Below are 18686 nucleotides of genomic sequence, written 5' to 3'. Positions count from 1 at the left end.
CCAAATCCACAGACCCATTGTCAAGGAGGAAAAGCTGAGATCCTTTTAAACTAAGTTGGTACAGTGGTCTAATTCTACCTTTACACTAGAAAACTGAACAGAGCCAGGGCTTTTATCCTCTCTAAGATGACAACACAGTGTCAAGTGGACTTGGTCCAGGAGTTACCATGAACAGGACAGCATTCCTAAAAGGTGCCTGGTGTCAGCCACCCTGCTCAGCAAGCTAAAGATTGACGAATATGTAAATTTACCTTCAGGATCAGAGAAAAAGCCATAGCACTGTCTGGTACACCAGTATAGGTGTAGCCTAATAAAAAAATCAGTTCTTTAAATCTTGTTGCATTTTTCTCAATCTCAGCAGTTTTCCAACAGTAGTCGCACCAGCACAGCAGCCCAAGGTAACATCAGCTCCCAGCATCTATGGATTGTGCTGATTTTTATACCCAAGGACCGACAGAGCATTATCTTGCTGTACCCTAGCACTACTACTTCATGACCTATTAGTCTGTGACTGCAATATTATCCCTTTTTTTAACAGATTTTTTATTATTATTATTAAATAAAGGCTTCTACTGTACCATTTTTGCCTGTCTTCTGAATGCTGGATTAAGAGAAGCCAAGTTACTCAGTATCAATAAAATCAATAAAATATTTTGTGCACAAAACTTTCAGGAGAGAAGAGAGAACTTTCTTGCCCAGAGAGGTTGTTGAGGCCCCATCCCTGGAGGTGTTTAAGGCCGGGATGGAAGTGGCCTTGGGCAACCTGGTCTGGTGGGAGATGTCCCTGCCCATGGCAGGGGGGTTGGAACTCGATGATCTTCAAGGTCCCTTCCAACCCAAACCATTCTATGATTCTATGATTCTAAGAGTCAAACTGAATTTTGACAAGCCACGTGAATCTCAAGAACAAGAGATCATCCAATAGTAATCTAAGTGAAATTTAATTTGCTCCTTCATTCAGGAGAAAGTTTACAAACTGAGCTTTTGAAAACCATTTAAGAGATTTGATCTCGGACCTATTTTCTTTCTTTGAGCTAAGGGAAATGGAAAAAGCAATAATTAAAATTGAAAAATGAAGCTTTTTAAAAAAAATTCCTTTGTTTAATAATCTACAGATTTATTTTTTAACTACTGGGAATATCTTTTTTTAATGAAGTATAATTATTTTCTTTTTAAATAAGAGTTCACAATGAGAACTTGTGTTCTAAGTACTTCATTCACTGTGAAATTGGAACTAGTATTCTTCAGTGTGCTGGAAGAGATTCTGTTTATCATATCCTATATGAAGAAATAGAAGATTATCCACGTTTCATATAAGATGAACAATTATTTACCTTTTAAAATGAAAACTACAACTTGAAGACAGTCTTGACTACAGGAAACACAATTGACTGTCGTTGTGTTCCTTAGTATGTGCAGCAAACCAGGCTCTGTGAGATTTTCTTTTAGGCTATTTCCTTTCTAAAATATGTATAAAACAATGAAAAGCATATCTGTGGCTCGATGAGCTGGTTTGCATTACAAATTGAAAAAAAAAAAAAAAGTAAGCCAGCATCTCGTGCACAGAAATAGCCTGGGAAATAGAAGTCGCTATACTGACCCATACTGTTTCCCTCCCATAGTGGGTGTGGCGGTGTGTTCGCCTGTTTCTATGTTTCTTTTTTTTTGCTTTTTTTCTGCTATATCACCCAGATCCACTGAATTAGGCAGCTCCTCTGAAGGCAAGCGTCATTTATCAGGCTCTCACAGCCGCCTGCTCTCCTGCAATGCCTTCAGCCCTTGACACCAACATGAGGTTCAAGTTCTCGATCCTGGCGCTTCTTCTGGAAGTCATCATCATTGTGTTGTTTGGGATATTTGTGGAATATGACAACAGTGATGCCTCTCAAACTTTATACCCACGTAAGTGTTGCTGTCTAAGATTTATAGAAGTTAGAATTTCTTTAAACTAAATCTAAGCAAGATTTCTGAATAACTTATGAAACCTACCAATATAGCTGGAAGAGAAAGGCGTGCTTTGGGGCAAACAAACTTTTTCTGAGGTGTGAAAGCAGCAGGCTTCAAAGACAAATTCAAGTTGAGCACATACAAAATTCTGAAAGTAGCTAACTGCTGAGAAGTTGGCTGCTCTGGGAAAGAAGAGTCCTGAAAATAGTTCTAGTGTTAGCATAGCAGGTTAAAACTTGGAGAAATATGAATTGCTTTGAACAATAGTAGCATTTTCCAGAGATGGATGGTAGTGCCTCTTGCCAGACCTTCTATCCTGATTACTGTATCAAATAATGAAAATGAACAGAATGTTTCATTACTATTATACCGGTTTCAAGAGGTTCTCTCATAAGAACACAGAAATTGGGCAGCATATTTATCATTGTTATAAAATATGTTTGCAGAAACTGGTCTCGACGAAGGGCAATACTTTTTGTCACAAGGTGGATAACCCCTCCTATCTTTGAAAGCAGTGGTTCTGTCGTAGACAGTAATGGTTCAGCCTGCAAATGTTTCTGTTGATCTGTTGTTCTGCAAATGTTTGATGAAGTTCAGGGAGAAAGCTTTTGGCTTGAGTAGTAGTTGCTGACTTCTCCCACCCTCCTCCTCTTCAGGCAAAGATCAGACTGTTGTAAATAAATAGAAAAATAGGTCTGCAGAGGAGCAGCCTGTGTCGTGCTGGCAGTATTGAAGGTTTGTTGTTCGTTTCCTTGGCTCCAATGTCTTAACGACTTGTAATCCTCTTGATTATGATGGTCATACAAGTACAGAACTCCTTGCCTCTATGCAGTACCCATGTAATTTTGAATTTTTGTCTCATTCCAACTGGCCTTTCAGTGACTGTTACAGGGCAATGGGATCTCAGGGTCACTTCACTCCTTAGTAGTCTTGCGTTGTGTGTTCTCACACAGAGCACTGTCCAGTTGAGAGAACAGCGAATGCATTATTCAGCTCCAGGTGCATATCAGCTGATGAACATCAGGGGCTATTTACTCACATTTGGGTTAACTCCACTGAGATGTAGCAGTATTCCCGAGAGATAGTAACTTAGGCTATGCCAGAGCCCGTTCTCTTTCTGAGACACAGCTTGGCCATGTCCATAATACTGAACTACCCCAGTTCCTAAATCTAGTGGCCTTATCTAGAGTGTATATTAAGAATGACCCTTGTTCCACTGTCACCCAAGAGGTGAAAGCTGGTCCAGGCAAAAACTATGCCAGAGACCACCCATAATTTGGCAGCACAGATAATTCTACTCTGGCACTGTTATTTTATTAACATGGCTATTGCCTAAAACACCTTTCCACCACCTCTTCTCTGACTCTACCCCAAAGCAACATGACAACAACAGATACAGCCCCAGAACAATAGTGGTTTGGACATATTTGTATACTTTGGTAAGCCAGACGGATGCTATCTAGGACATGGGTCCTTCAGACTCAGATTAAGGTGTTTTTGCCCAGCAAGAACAGAGAAAATGACCTTCTCCAGTCTGAGTATCATACCTGCTGGCTCTGGTGGTAAGTTGACCTGCATCTTCTTGGAGTTCCCCTTACCCAGGAAAATGAAGAAAGGTGCATGGGTTCCCCACGCTTATGCCAGTAATTTAATAGTCTTCAGCGGCCCCTTACAGTACTGTGTTGCACTTCTTAGTAAACCTCAAGTCTTCTGGATGGAGATTGCCTGTGCCACACGCATCACTGTGGGTACTATGCTCCCTGAGGACCTCCTGGGATAGGCTGTTCCTACACTTAACAAAACCATGTTCCAGCCCTTGTCGGGGAGCTCTGGTTTTTAATTTAATATCTCCATTTCACAGAGATGTCAGAGAGAGGGCAGGAGCCTCATCAACATCACAGAGAAAAGGATTCTTCTCACCAGGTGCTAACACTACACTATAAGCCTTTAAATGTGATCTATCCAGTTAGGGATCACCTATAGCTATTCCTTCCCTAAAGATTACGTTGGAGAAATTTTCTGCTGGACGTGATGCCTTCCTGTACAGGCAGTGTATGACTATGTTATACCTGCACACTCTTCCCCAGCTGTCCACACTATTGAACTGCTAGCAAGCTTCAGGCAGAGTTTTGGCTCGTGTAAACCAGCACCTTGACCTCCTCCTGGGTATGGCTTTAGCATAGCAAAGATATGGGACTACTCACAACAGGTAGAACAGGTGGGAACAGTGTTTTGGGAAGAAAGAGCAAGTAGCTGTACAGACGTGGGTCAACCTATGCCATTTGGCTTTTGTCCAGGCTGCTCAGTTTGCCAAAAAGACATAAGGTAAGCAAACACCACAGATAATGTTGGACTTTTTGATGCTGACCTAAGAGTAGATGAATCTCATTCACAATAAACAAGCAGAATAAAAGCAGGATTTCCTGATACCCATGTTTTCCCTTTTAGGTCCTCTTCCCCTCAAACTTCCCTCACTAAAAAGCACACACAAGAGCATGGTTTGCCTGAGGACCCAGCAGAAAGTTAATGCTATGGTTGTGTAGATGTATTAGGACACATCCTGAGCCAGGACTTCCACTGACTTCACAAAATGATGGGTTCAAACTGCTTCTCATGCTATCCCCAGGGATGTTAACCATCTGTACCTCATAGATTTCGTTGTTTCATCCAGGGGCCTATTTATATTCTCAGAACTGAAGTGCAGGGCCTGCTTTTATATGCTGTAAATACCTCAGCACCATGAATCCAAGCTGTTTCAGTATTTTTTGGAAAGAAAAAGATTAAAATAATGATTGAGGATCGCCATAGTTTTGCACTCAGGTAAGGGGGGCTGACCTGAGATCACCCCCAAAGCATAGCTTTGCATTATATCTATTTCTGGTGGATGCAAGTACCAGCATGGTGAATTGAATGGACAACTTGAGGTGTGCCATGTTATTGAATGGGAGGACAAGGGCATGTGATGGTTCTGCAAGCACTCCCAGACGACTTCTTTAATACTGGTATCCTGTATGTAATGTCCTGTGATTGCTCCATGACTCATGGCTTAGGAAAACTTATGTGCCGCTCTTGTTCAGGGTTCTACGGTTTACCCCTTTAGGCAGAGCCAAGTTTTTGTACAAAACTAGATGCAACAAGCATCTTTGCATTGAGACTGACCACTGCCGCGATGAAGAGACGGGACACAGCTTGATGCAAGCAAGATGTCGATTTATTAGGATTTTAGGTTCCTTATACCCATAGCAAAGGCAGCGTGTCTTCTACTGATTGGCTAATTTTAGGCACTAGACATTTACTCACTGGTTAATACTAACATACCTTCCTTGCCCAAACTACAAGGACCTTAGCACATCTTTTTTCAACACAATTTACTGTCTGTATCTCTCAACAGAGCAAGCACTCTCTGTTCCTTCTAGGCAACAGTGTCACCTAGTTCCTCCCAGGGTTTGTGGCCAACGAGTTCCAGCACGTCCTCCTTTATCAGTTGTTTAACACTTGAAGTTTTGTTGAGGCTAGCTGAGCTCTGGCCTTCAGACCACCATGTGGAGACCTTGCAGTGGAATTAATACGCTGGTCTTGGGCAGCCTTGCAGGATCATATGCAGTGGTGTTGGTCAAGGTCTGCTGGAGTGGTTTTCCCTCTTTATTTTCCTATCACGTGGAAAATAAGTACTATGTTTTATTAAAAGTAACTAATTAGTGGAATACCTTATCACAAATCATGCTGTTTTCTTCATCATTTGAAACCATTCCAGACATGCTCTTATTTGAAAGCATGCATAACAGGTAGTTAAAGCACAAGGTATAGGCTAGGCAAGTTGAAATTTGTCCTCAACGTACATGAATTAAACTAGGTTTAACCAGGACTTTTAGACTTTTGTGTAAATAAATCCAGAGAGCTTTAAAACATTTATATGTTTTAATATGAGGGCTGGGCAACCCTCAGGAAGACCCAGGATTACATCTCAACCAGCTGCTTGTTTCAAACAGAATTGCTTCTAATCTTCAGGGCTGGGGTAAGATTTCTAAAAACACCTTTCAAAAGAGACCTGAGCATGCAGAAGCTCTATTGATGGGCACTGAAAATTAAACTCCTTAGTCATCAAGGTGTTTTTGAAACCTGTTCTTTTGCTCACATGTAGGGTCAGGTTACTTAAGCAGTAAAGCATTTGTTACTAATCTAGACGTGATTTACTGAGATGTTGTATACATGAACGGGATTGTTTTGATGAGAACAATTTACTTGCTTTTTCTGCAGTGATTTAATCAGGAGACTTCAAACAAGAGCAAGTAATGTGCTGAATGCTAACAAACCATAATCTCCCCTGGGAGACTGGAAACATTTTCATACCTGGAGCTGTCTACTCTGAATGGGCAAAACTGAAAATTTATTGGGAAGTCTATGGCATAGGCTGACAAAATAATAAAAAGAGCAGAAGAAGGTCATTTTCAAATATACCCCTTATTTTGTGCAGGAAACTTATGTGATAAAAATTGAAAACTGTTGAAGTCGTATATCACTTTGACTTGTCATGCTAAGCATTTACTAAATACATTTCCATTTTCTTCTGCTAAAGTAAAACTAAAAGACTACCTTTGTAGATGATTCTGTGCAGTTTTTATGGATTTGCCCTCTAGTTCTGTATTTTTTTGGTAACATTAACAAGTTATTAATAAAGTTGTTTTGCAAGAGTCAGACAAATAACCTGAGCCACTTCTCAAATGTGAAGGTGCTGATCCCACAGGTGACTGGGTGAATGGTCACTCTTAGAAAATTATTTTTCAAAGGGGAGGAAAAGGCTTGTTCAACATCTAGTTTCCACTGTCCTCAGAAAGAGGGAAAGGGTTGTTGGTTTACTGCTTCCCTTAATTGAGAAGAGCTTTCTCATGTGACCTGCCAACATATTTTTGTCCCACTTAAAAGTCCCTCACCTTGAGATCATCAGGGCGGTGTAGAGGAATGCTGGGAAGGCTTTTCACTCTCAGTTTTATCAGCACTAACCTCTGCTACAGGTTTTCCAAATTATTTGAAAGAGAGCTGCTCTAGTTGTGCAGTCCACCACCACAGTCAAGTCAGGTACGAAGGCGCAGCTCTCTGTTCCTGTGGCACAGGCTGCTGCAAGCTGGGAGGGTACACAGAGAGATGTACCCATCCAATGATCTTGTACTTTAATATCCTTTTCCTAAACACCCCCTGCTAACACCCTCTGGCACTGGAATATGGGCAAATTAAGCTGTATTTTGGGTTCTGCATCCACAAAGACACTAAAGTCTTTGCTTCTGGTAGAATCGGGAAGGTTGTATCAACATGGTTTGCGTTGTCCCTAACCATGTCATTTTCATCTCTTGCCAGGTCCTCTGAAGCAAGGGAATACGTTGAACTCTAAGCAAGATATTTATTTTCACACAGCATTGCAATACAAAATATATAAAGTATATAAAGAGAGAAGCCCAAATGGGGGAGTTAATTGGTTGTGTTTGTTATAAAATAAGTAGTAAGGACAACACAAGAGTTTGGAAAGTAGTTTTGGAAACTTAGTAACATGGGAGAAAATGGGAAGCTTCCAAAGGACTGCAGAGGTCTCAAAAATCCCATCACTGGTTATTATTGAGGTCAGGAAATAAATGTGAAAATGTCCAGCCTAAAGAGGACACAAAAGGGTTGGGGATGTCTATGAGCCACCTGCATTCCTGTGCCGCTTCTTGGATGCATGTAGCCCAATGAAAAGGATCTTACTACATGCGCGTATGTACTTCACTGTTAGGCCAGGGCTGGAATATGACAGTGCAAATATAATAAGAGCTTATTACGAATCTCCAGTAACTTATACTTCTGGGCCCTCTTTTGGCTAAACCTGGTAATGCATATAGCAAAACTATAGGAATGCTGAAAGTACTTAACTGGAAAATGTAACTTCAAGGCAAATATTATACAAACCAGGTCAATGTCTCAAGTTTTTCCCACATATTTTCCATGAAAGAGAAATGAAAAGAAATAGTTTCTCAATACAGAGGTCCTTACTAACAATAAAATCAAAGAAAAAGCTTTAATTACAGGACTCAAAGGGTGTTCAGTGTAGAGTTCATTAATTCACATAAAACACTTCAGAGTAGCAAAATATTTTAAAATATAATACATCCATGTTGTGGTGATAAACTCATTTTGTATTAAAAATTCTAAAAAGGAAATTAAAAAAAATAAATTAGAAAAGTAGAAAAAGAACTAGCCATGTTTGAACAAAATCCATATTTGAAAAAAAAAAAAAAGCTTTTTTGAAGGAGGGCTAAGTATATGCTGATTAGAAATATTAATTTACTAGGTTAGACATTACTTTAAATGCCTTTTTCTTTTACCCAGGTAAAGAAATCAGTCTCTTGTACAGTAATTTTTAGGGATCACAAAAATACCTTTGCACGGGGACAACCAGCACTCTGCTAAACAAATCCCATATACAATTTTGGAGTTAGCCAGAACACACTGGATGTGACAACCTTAATTTAAGAGGGAAGGGAACTTTTCTGTAAGGGCATGAAGCTGTGATGTTCCCGGTAGCTTCACACACCGAAAACAGTTCCAGATACATTAAATCTGCTAGTATAGAAACCCAGTGTTCTTTCCATAATGATATAGCAAGGAATACAATCAATAATTGGGTCTTGCATTTTCCAGACACTCAATCTTCAACTGGTAGGCCTGTCATGAAGTGAGGAAGGTTGGATCACATTGATGACATGAGTTTGGAACTCTTTTCTTTTCTGTTAAATGCTCATTTGTCCCTAGCTTTCCTCCCTTCATAGTCACTCTTCATAGTCTCTTACAGACATGTTTTCCCTTCAGTCTTTCAGGATGTCCATGTGATGATATTTGTTGGATTTGGTTTCCTGATGACTTTTCTGAAGAAATATGGATTCAGCAGTGTTGGTATCAACATGCTCATTGCTGCCTTTGGTCTCCAGTGGGGAACGCTGATGCAAGGATTTTGGCACATGAAAGGAGGGAAAATTCATGTTGATGTCAAAAGGTACATGTGAATTTACCAAAATTGACATTTCTATCCTTCCGCATATCAGGATAAGCCATAACCTACAACATCTGTGGGATCAGACTTCTAAGTTTGCTGAAATTTGATTAAGCCTTACTGTCCATCTCTCAACATTCATCCGCCCTTCACCTCTAAAGGGGCAACACCTGGTGCACTGGGCCAAGGGAACCAAAGGGTGGGATGAAATTGGAAGTGCTACATTACATGCGGGCCATTGGTCATGTAGAAAGACTGGTTTGAATCTCTGGAGCTGTGGAAGCTGGAAGAATTCCAGCAGTGGCACAGCACCTCCTGCATCCAGCAGTCATGAAAGGATCTGTCCTTCCATGACACGTGGGGCTGGAAGAAAGGCTGGAAGTGTGTTTATCCACTCATGAGGTTTTGTCCTACTTCTCAAGGAATGATTTGCATCAGCACCATACTGCAGTAGCTTTTGGACCCCAGTCACAGAGTAAGAGACCTCATGAGCAATCTCTCTTAATCCACGTTATTCATCTGTCCTGCTTCTACCAAGGTCTCAGAGTGTTTTCCACATCTGCAGCTCTGTTTTCTGAAACAACTTGTAGACAGTTTTGAAAGGAACATCAAGGGACATGCAGAAATAGTATATGTAGCTTCTTAATGCTTACAGACAGGCATTTGTAGAGGCACCCATAAGCTATTGATCTCTGTGCTGCAAGTTTTTGACCGACTTGTGTTTTTATTGATCTTTGCTATTCCCCATAACCTGTTAACAGCGGTCCTTCCTGTCAGCTGGTGCAAACATGATGCACAGTGATAGAAAGGTAGGCAAGGATGAAGGGACTTGGTTCCCCCTGTGAAAGCCTGAGGGATTTGGGTCTTTTTAGTCTGGAGAAGAGAAGACTGTGAGGGGATCTTATTAATGCTTATAAATACTTGAAAGGAGGATGCCAGGGGGATGGGAGCAGTCTTTTTTCAGTGATGCCCAGTGATAGGACAAGAGGTAACGGGCACAAACTTGAACATAGGAAGTTCCATCTTAAGATGAGGAGGAACTTCTTTACTTTGAGGGTAGTGGAGCACTGGCACAGGCTGCCCAGAGAGGTGGTGGAGTCTCCGACTTTGGAGACATTCAAAACCTGCCTGGATGCTGTCCTGTGCAACCTGCTGTAGGTGACCCTGCTCTGGCAGGGGGGTTGGACTAAATGATCTCCAGAGGTCCCTTCCAACCCTGAACATTCTGTGATTCTTTGATTCTGTGAAGGCTTTTGAAATGAGATAAATCATCTGACCAAAGCTAGGAGCTCCATGTCATCTTTGGAGTCCAATTGACAGTCAGAGCTGGAAATACTCCTACACATCTGCAATACACATCTCATCTGACTTTTCACTGACATTTCAACCAGCTAAACACATATATGGTATAAGCAGGAGGTAACCTTCCCATGCTTTTTCCTCAGTAGCTGGTAAGATCCCCACAAAATCCATCTTGAAAGGTATGATTTCATTTTCATCCATAAACATGGTCTTGATAATTTTATATCTGAAGAGTTAAAGCTCTATCATTTCAATGATATGACAGGTTTGATATTACAGCCTTATTTCAGCTATCTTTAAACTAATTTTCTTTTTTCCTGTGTTTTTGTTTTGCTTTGTTTTATTTTATTAATTTTCTTAACTTCAGCATGATAAATGCAGACTTCAGTACAGCAACTGCTTTGATTTCATTTGGAGCAGTCCTGGGGAAAACAAGCCCTGTTCAGATGCTGATCCTAACAATTCTGGAGATCACAATCTTTGCATGCAATGAACATCTAGTTACAGAAGTACTTCAGGTACAACTATTTAGCAATAACTGTTTTCTGTTTATAAAAATGTTTTCACTTTGTAACAATTCCAGTTTACATATTCTAGGTTTTATAAACCACTCAAATTCTTGTCTTTATGCTGTATGAAATCTGGGGCATTATTCTGGGTCCCTATTACAGGCCACAGATGTTGGAGCCTCAATGACTATCCATGCTTTTGGAGCTTATTTTGGTTTGGCGGTAACCCTAGTCTTGTATCGTCCTGGTTTGAAAAACAAACATGAAAATGAAGAATCTACCTACCATTCGGATATATTTGCCATGATTGGTAAGTGAAATAATAGTGAGTGCTGATCAGTTGTTCACCCCTCTTTCATCCGTATGTTTTACGGTTCACCTATTATTACACTGCACCCAGTTTCTGAAGTACATTCCTAGAGGCATATTCTTTTTTGTCTAATGCATGCACAGTGTTTTCACCGACACAAGTTTTTACAGTTTTTCCTTGTTTAAAAAAGGAAAAATCAAATTAAAGATGCATTTTCACTGTGGACTAGTGGTGACTCCCATTTTGCTAAATCTTCTGTTATAAGTAGTATATCCAAAGAAATTGCCCATAATTAAAAGTACTGAGATGTGCCTGTCCTGCCAATGAATCTTAGAAACGATACATGAGATCTATTCATAGATCAATTTACCAGCTAAAACTATCATAGAATCATAGAACAGTTTAGGTTGGAAAGGACCTTGAAGATCATCGAGTTCCAACCCCTCTGCCATGGGCAGGGACACCTCCCACTACACCAGGTTGCCCAAAGCCCCATCCAGCCTGGCCTTGAACACCTCCAGGGATGGGGCCTCAACAACCTCTCTGGGCAACCTGTTCCACTGCCTCACCACCCTTAAAGTGAAAAACTTCTTCCTAATGTTTAATCTAAACCTGCCCTCTTCCAGTTTATAGCCATTCCCCCTCGTCCTGTCACTACATGCCCCAGTAAAAAGTCCCTCCCCAGCTCTCCTGTAGCCCCTTTAGGCACTGGAAGGCGGCAATAAGATCTCCTCGGAGCCTTCTCTTCTCCAGGCTGAACAGCCACAACTCTCTCAGACACTCCTCATAGGAGAGGTGCTCCAGCCCTCAGATCGTCCTCGTGGCTCTCCTCTGGACACGCTCCAGCAGGTCCATATCTTTCCTATGGTGGGGACTCCAGAGCTGGATGCAGTACTCCAGGTGGGGTCTCATGAGAGTGGAGTAGAGGGACAGGATATGCTATATCAGTTATATCGATAGATGATAAAGGACTTGCATGTGAATTATCTTGCTAACACATCCTATTCTAGCACGGTTTCCACAGTGGTGGTGGGCTCTGGCAGAAAGTGGGACATGACAAGGGTCCACAATGTGTTAAAGTCTTCCAGTAAGATTTGACAAAGACCGTGTGTCAAAATCCCAACTGCCAGTGTCAAAAGCTTCTGCATAATCTATTATTCCTTCCCACATTTTTTCTATTTCATGTTTCTTATTGATCATCCTCCTCTTTTCTTGTAGCTAGTTCTGTTGCGTTGGACCTTATTGGAATACCCCTTGTGACTGAAGAGTCTTTGTTTCATTTTGACTTATATTCATCCAGGTACCCTGTTCCTTTGGCTTTTTTGGCCCAGTTTTAACTCCGCCATTGCATCCGAAACGATTTACCAGATTAAAGCAATTGTCAACACTTACTATTCCTTGGCTGCGTGTACTGTTGTGACATTTGCCCTCTCCAGCCTGGTGGATCAAAGAGGCAAATTCAGTATGGTAAGAATGATATCATGGCCTCTGTTAAATCGAGTCACCCCTCTACAATAAGAATGATTAGGCAAATTCCCAATGTCCATGAGCTATCTGGGGCCTTTGGTCATACTGTAGGCAAAATTAGACCTATTACACTTCTACAGGCTATAATGTAAGATTGGTCCCTGAGGCAACCCACCCTGCTTTAGGTGTGTGGTGATTCCTCAGGGAGATCAGTGTACCTGGAGAGTGAAAAGCTCTAAGACATTATAGTGATGGCCCTGCTCCCGTGTTCTCTTTTGTCCACAGAACCTGCTGGACCATAGAGATATTAGTCCAACGTTCAGGTGGACTTTTGGGTCTTATTCCAAAGAAGATCCTATGTGAGTTAGTGTACTGCAATAGCCAAAATAGGTCTCTCAAGGCAACAACTTCTTCCCCGGTAATCTCAGAGTGCCACTGCACAACAGACAAAGCCAATGTAGGTTGGGGCTGTCAGGCTGCCAGCTTTTCATCTCCTTGCCCTAAAATCCCGCCCTGTGTTTTCACCCAATTCTTTCCAGCAGTTGCAGTGTTTATTTAAGCCCAGCGTGAGCGGGCACAGTTCAATGAGCCTGAAGAATTTGCTGTTGTTGCAGGAGGCTGTTCCCACTGGCTCAGTGCGGTTTCTCAAGAGGTCAGATGAGTTTTAGTGACTTTGCAAAAGCTGGAATTCATTAAACTGGCCCCAGTTAAACTGCCTTAGAGCAGCTTTGAATCCCAGCTTTAACAGGGAACCCTGTTTTAAATTCTTGTTCATTCTCCATTGGAAAAAATCCCACCTGAAGAAAAGAAAAACCTCTGTATGTAAAAAAGCCTTCAAAGTCACTCAGCCCTAAAACAAGCCTCTGTTCCACATATATCATCTTTGCCTCTGTGTACTCATCGCAGGTTCTCATTCAAAATGCCACCCTGGCAGGAGGAGTAGCAGTGGGTACCTGTGCTGACTTGTCCATCCACCCTTTCGTTGCCATGTGCATTGGGAGCATTGCTGGAATCGTCTCTGTCCTTGGGTACCACTTCCTGACAGTAAGTATTGAGGACCCACCTCTGCTCTCATTTACTTACTGCTTCATTGGCTTTACTGGAGCTCCCTTGGTTTTCGAGAAAGGGAATTTAGAAACTGGCTGATAGAGTATAGAGAATAAGCGCTAGATAATGGTTATTTTTGAATCAGTGTGACTTCAATATATGTTTATGAGCTAACTTCAGTCCATCACCTAGCTAAAAACAGAGGATCATAGAATGATGGAATGGTTTAGCCTGGAAAGGACCTTAAAGAACATCTAATTCCAACCCCCCTGCCATGGGCAGGGACACCTCCCACTAGACCAAATTGCTCAAAGCCCCATCCAACCTGGCCTTGAAAACTTCCAGGGATGGGGCCTCCACAACTTCCCCGGGAATCCTGTTCCTGTGCCTCATCACCCTCATAGTGAAAAATTTCTTCCTAATTTCTCTTCTAAATCTCCCTTCTTTCAGTTTAAAACCGTTGCCTCTCGTCCTATCACTACATGCCCTAGTAAAAAGTCCCTCCCCAGCTTTCTTGTAGGCGCCCTTCAGATACTGAGAGACTGCTATAAAGTCTCCCTGGAGTCTTCTCTTTTCCAGGCTGAACAACCCCAACTCTCTCAGCCTGTCATCACAGCAGAGGTGGTCCAGCCCTCTCATCATCTTCTTGGCCTCCACTGGACCCACTCCAACATGTCCTTCTTACATTGGGGGCTCCAGAGCTGGATGCAATACTCCAGGTGGGGTCTCACAGGAGTGGAGTAGAGGGGCAGAATCACCTCTCTCGACCTGCTGGCCACGCTGCTTTTGATGCAGCCCAGCATGGATCACGCAGATATAGGGGTTCATTAAAGTTGGAATTTCTGTTCAAGGAGCTGCCAGAGTTTTGCTCCAAGCCCATCTTTCAGTGAAATAGGAGTGATTACATTTCAGTCTTCTAAAATTTCTAAATAGATCTGTCATCAAACAATACTTTTGAAGTATAAGATGGAATTGGTTCATGTGCAAAATGTAGAAACAAAATATTCTGAGTAAAACTGTTTAAACTAGCATTTCCTGATGGAGAAACATTCTGAAAGAAAATACCTGGCTAACAGACTCAGAACAGGTGTGTATGTGTTACTTACCCACCTCTCTCAACCTTTGCTGTAGTGGCTGAAAAGATTAGGAATATCACTGGACTGTCATGGGTTTTGTACCGTATTTATGATGGTAGCTTGGAACATTTGTATCACTATATGTACATACTTGGTTTTCTCTGCATATAAACAATTTCCCAGTGAAGGAAAAGACAGCAGGTTTTATAGCTAAACTTTGCATACATTAAAGAAGTTAAGTTTTTTCTTGCAGTTCTGCACTACTTTCTTTTACATATCATTCTAGAGATAATGGAAGACTATAAACTCACTATAAACTTCCTATTTCCCCTCATTTCAGCCTTTGTTGGCATCCAAGCTGAACATTCAAGACACTTGTGGAGTTCATAATTTACATGGTTTACCTGGAATACTGGGAGGTATCGCTGGCATCATAGTAACTGCAGTAAAAGAGGAAGTTAGGTAAGTTATAGAGAGAAGAGAGAGAGGAATTTATTGATTTTTTTAAGGTCCATCCCTATTTTCCACCTTTCTTGGATCTAATTATAATTGACTTTTTTTTTTTTTCCCCAGAAAATGCATCTTTGATTTTATGTCAGACATTGTGTTCTGGTTTAAATAGGATTCCAAATCAAAAGCTCAAGTAAAAATAAATAAATTAAAAACATCATAAAAAAACAACACACAGAACCATTAAAATTTATAATAATCTTTATTATGATTCTACAATTTCAATGCTGGTAACTGTAAGATTTTCAGGAAAGTTGGTAAAATGGGCTATTTCCACTATCTTAAAAGACTCCAAGAAATGCTGGTCTTTTTGAGAAGGGAGAGCTTTTCTACAGGTTTGCAGGATACGAATAACCTTTTCAAAGAACTTGTTTTCATCTGTAACCTAAAACAAGACCAAAATAAAATCATTATTTCTGTCTGGTACACAGCAATGGCAGGATATTTTCCTATGAGCTATCTTGTCCAGCAGACAGCAAATACAATGCTGTAAGACCCATTATCAGTTTCAAAGTGTAAAAATTTTTTGTTTGTCAATGGTTTGGGTTTCTGCCCTTTTCAGGCAAGGTGTCCGCTTCACTCCTGGCATGCAGGCTGCTGCCCTGGGAAGTTCAATTGGAATTGCACTGGCAGGCGGAGCTTTGACAGGTCAGTATGATGCATATAGCAACTAAAATGTATGTGAATTTAGAGGTTTGCTCATGGAGAACTTCAATGTATCAAAAAATTCATGTGAATAACACAAAACAGAAATATAGAAATAATGCACAACGGCACACTGGCAGAAACATAAATATGGAAAAGCAGTTTTCAAATAGTTTTGTCTTCAAATGAAGCCTAGATATCTTACTGAATACATGGTTCAAAGACACTGGAAAGTATGTATAGGAATAGTAAAATGTTGTTCTGGATGGAATCCTTCTCTAGATTCAGACAGTTAAAATTCTTAACAGAAACTAGTTTGAGATTAAAACATAATCATTTAGGTGTCACATGTTTCCATGTGATTGTGGAAACTTCCCAAACAAAAATTCAGGTTGAAACAAAAAATTCCAGTCTGAGAGCTGGGAAAGGTTTGAACAATTAAAAACAAGCTCTTGTCTATGTTGACATGAAGAAACCTGAATCACCTCCCATAATGAGTGATCTGATGTCCACAGATGGTTGGGTATTTCTGTAGACTAGGAAACGAGTCAGAAAACTTAGATGACTCCCCAGGCCACATCTGAGGAACATTTATTTGGGCATTTTGTCCATTTTTTAACCTCTGATGCTGTTTTTCCTGCAGGTGGTATTCTAAAGCTGCCCTTCTTGGGGCAAGCATCTGACCAGAACTGCTTTGATGACTCTGTTTATTGGGAGGTAAGATACAACCTCCCTTTATTTTCATTATGTTGGAAGATGCACAGCACACTTCAGTCCTGATCTCCTGGGGTTTGTGGTTTGCACACGAGTCAGACTTTCAAAAACATTGCTCTGCCTCAGGCTGTGAATTTTGATAAATTCTTTGATAAATCCTGCAGGATCATTTTTTAGACTTGCTAGCTAGTCATGTCGTTTACATTGGACTAACCTTGTAGGCTTTCTGCAACTGTCTTCATTAACTGATGACATGTTCTTAATTTAGGCAATCTGAATTTTATCCTTTATGCCAGGACAAACTCAAAAAGGCAAAATAAGAAGAAATACATGATATACATTCCTTGTAAATAAAATGTTGTGAGCCCAAAAGGAGATTTTATTAGTTTTTTTAATGAATTAAACTGCCATATGAACCATACAATTTGGCTTTTGGTGAGAGACAGTTTGTGGTCTAAGGGGAAGTTTTGAGCCAAAAGATCAGCTGTAGCAATGACAACCAGAAAAAACAGCTTTTAATGACAGCTCTGCAAGTCATTCTCTGTTTGACCTCAGGAAAGTCAAACCACTGATTTTCAGCAAGACCTGAAATAGGCTGTCATACATAAATGATAAAAAATGTCAGGAAAGGGAAAGTTTTAAAGTGTGGCTGAAGAATTCACAGTCTGTGTTGACCAGTGATGATAATACAACCCTGCTCAATTGAAGGTCCTATAGTATCAGTAGAGCTGCTCAGAAATATCCTATTCTAAGTGAACATTATCAGGTAATGTGAAAGGATATTGATATTTGGCATACAACATCATTTAGATTTCATTAGAGATGGTCACCTTGTTTCTTTGAAAATCCCGGATATTAATTTCTCACTCTCATAGCTGACATCAGTGTTAAGGAATTCTTCCATTAAGAAACCTCTGAATTCTTCCCCCAGAATTCAGAACTGGTGGTTCATGTCAGGCTGGGTCAATGTTATTAAATAGACACATGATATGTACAAACAGAACAACGTTCTCAGTACACTTTAGTCTCCTTTTATGGCAAAAGGAAGTCTATGTCTCATCAACTGAACTCTTCTCCGATTTTCATGGCAGGTTCCAGAAGAGGAGAAACAACATGAAATTCACTCCAACAACTACGATGAGCACAGCAGATTTGAAGCCACAATGTAGAAGACTAATTCATCTGTAATATTTTTCCTAATGATGCTTTTTTTTTCAGTTTCTAATGCTAAAACCCAACATCTGAGTATTGTCTTACCCACACTAGGTTTTCAAGAAGGGGCTGTAGGTAGCTATATTTTTGTAATATAGAACAAGTTTGATTTTAGAATATGTAGTACTTATGCCAAGCTCAGGTGAATTAATTAGATCCTTTCACTAACTTCCTTCATCAGAAAAACCCACCACAAACTGCTCTACAAGATTGTCTGTATTTTACCTTTTGTGGTCACTGAGTCAATATAGCCATTGAAACATCTTTGGTGTGTCAAGACTATTAGAGGATAATATATTTAACTGCAAGATTTCTGAGTTATGGTCACATCCTGCAACTGCATAGGGCTAATCAAGAAGAAATAGATTGATATTGTTTATTTGGATTCTAACAAGCTTTTCACTAGAGCATCCCAGATTAACTTTCTTAAAAAGTGTGTTGTCCTGTTTTTGGATGGGGGAGAGATGTATTTTGAAGATTGGTTATGACAGGAAACAAAATGTGGAAATAATTTTCATGGCAAAGCACAGAATATAGTAACTGATGAGGTATACTAAGTGGCAGTATGAGTATCAAGATTCTTTGTTAATATGTTTATTGAAAGGGAGAGGAACGTGAGATGGTGAAAAATGTCATTATTGGCACAGAATTATTTAGACTGTTTCAAAGACACAAAAAAGGAATTGAGTAGGAGCTATGAAAAACAGGTAATTACATAACACATCTTATTATGTCCAACAGTAATAAGTGGATAGTAGCACTGTTAATGTCAATAGACAAAAACTGCACCAAATGCTAGCTCTAAGAAAAAACACTAATTGTTAGGAACTGATCAGAAAGCAATTATGTTCAACCTACAGAAGGCTCAGTGGAGAACTTCTGTGTGGAGAGTTGCTACCTTTGAAGTCACCGCCTCCTAAAACAAAAGA

General features: G+C 40.4%; 1 protein-coding gene across 1 annotated transcript; it reads left to right on the top strand.

Moving 5' to 3' along the window:
- The first annotated feature begins 1706 nt into the window (after nucleotides 1-1706).
- RHAG (Rh-associated glycoprotein) lies at nucleotides 1707-17714 on the top strand. Its single transcript, XM_009895909.1, has 10 exons — nucleotides 1707-1902; nucleotides 8785-8968; nucleotides 10635-10785; nucleotides 10939-11086; nucleotides 12387-12553; nucleotides 13460-13597; nucleotides 15017-15138; nucleotides 15749-15834; nucleotides 16475-16548; nucleotides 17637-17714. The coding sequence occupies exons 1-10, from the start codon at nucleotides 1767-1769 to the stop codon at nucleotides 17712-17714; spliced, it is 1284 nt and encodes a 427-aa protein (XP_009894211.1). The 5' UTR covers nucleotides 1707-1766.
- The last annotated feature ends 972 nt before the right edge of the window (nucleotides 17715-18686 follow it).

This window comes from Charadrius vociferus, unplaced genomic scaffold (assembly GCF_000708025.1).
Source record: "Charadrius vociferus isolate BGI_N301 unplaced genomic scaffold, ASM70802v2 scaffold312, whole genome shotgun sequence".
NCBI classification, from domain to species: Eukaryota; Metazoa; Chordata; class Aves; order Charadriiformes; family Charadriidae; genus Charadrius; species Charadrius vociferus.
Note: the sequence above shows the minus strand (reverse complement) of the source record. Positions and strands in the feature narration are given on the sequence as shown.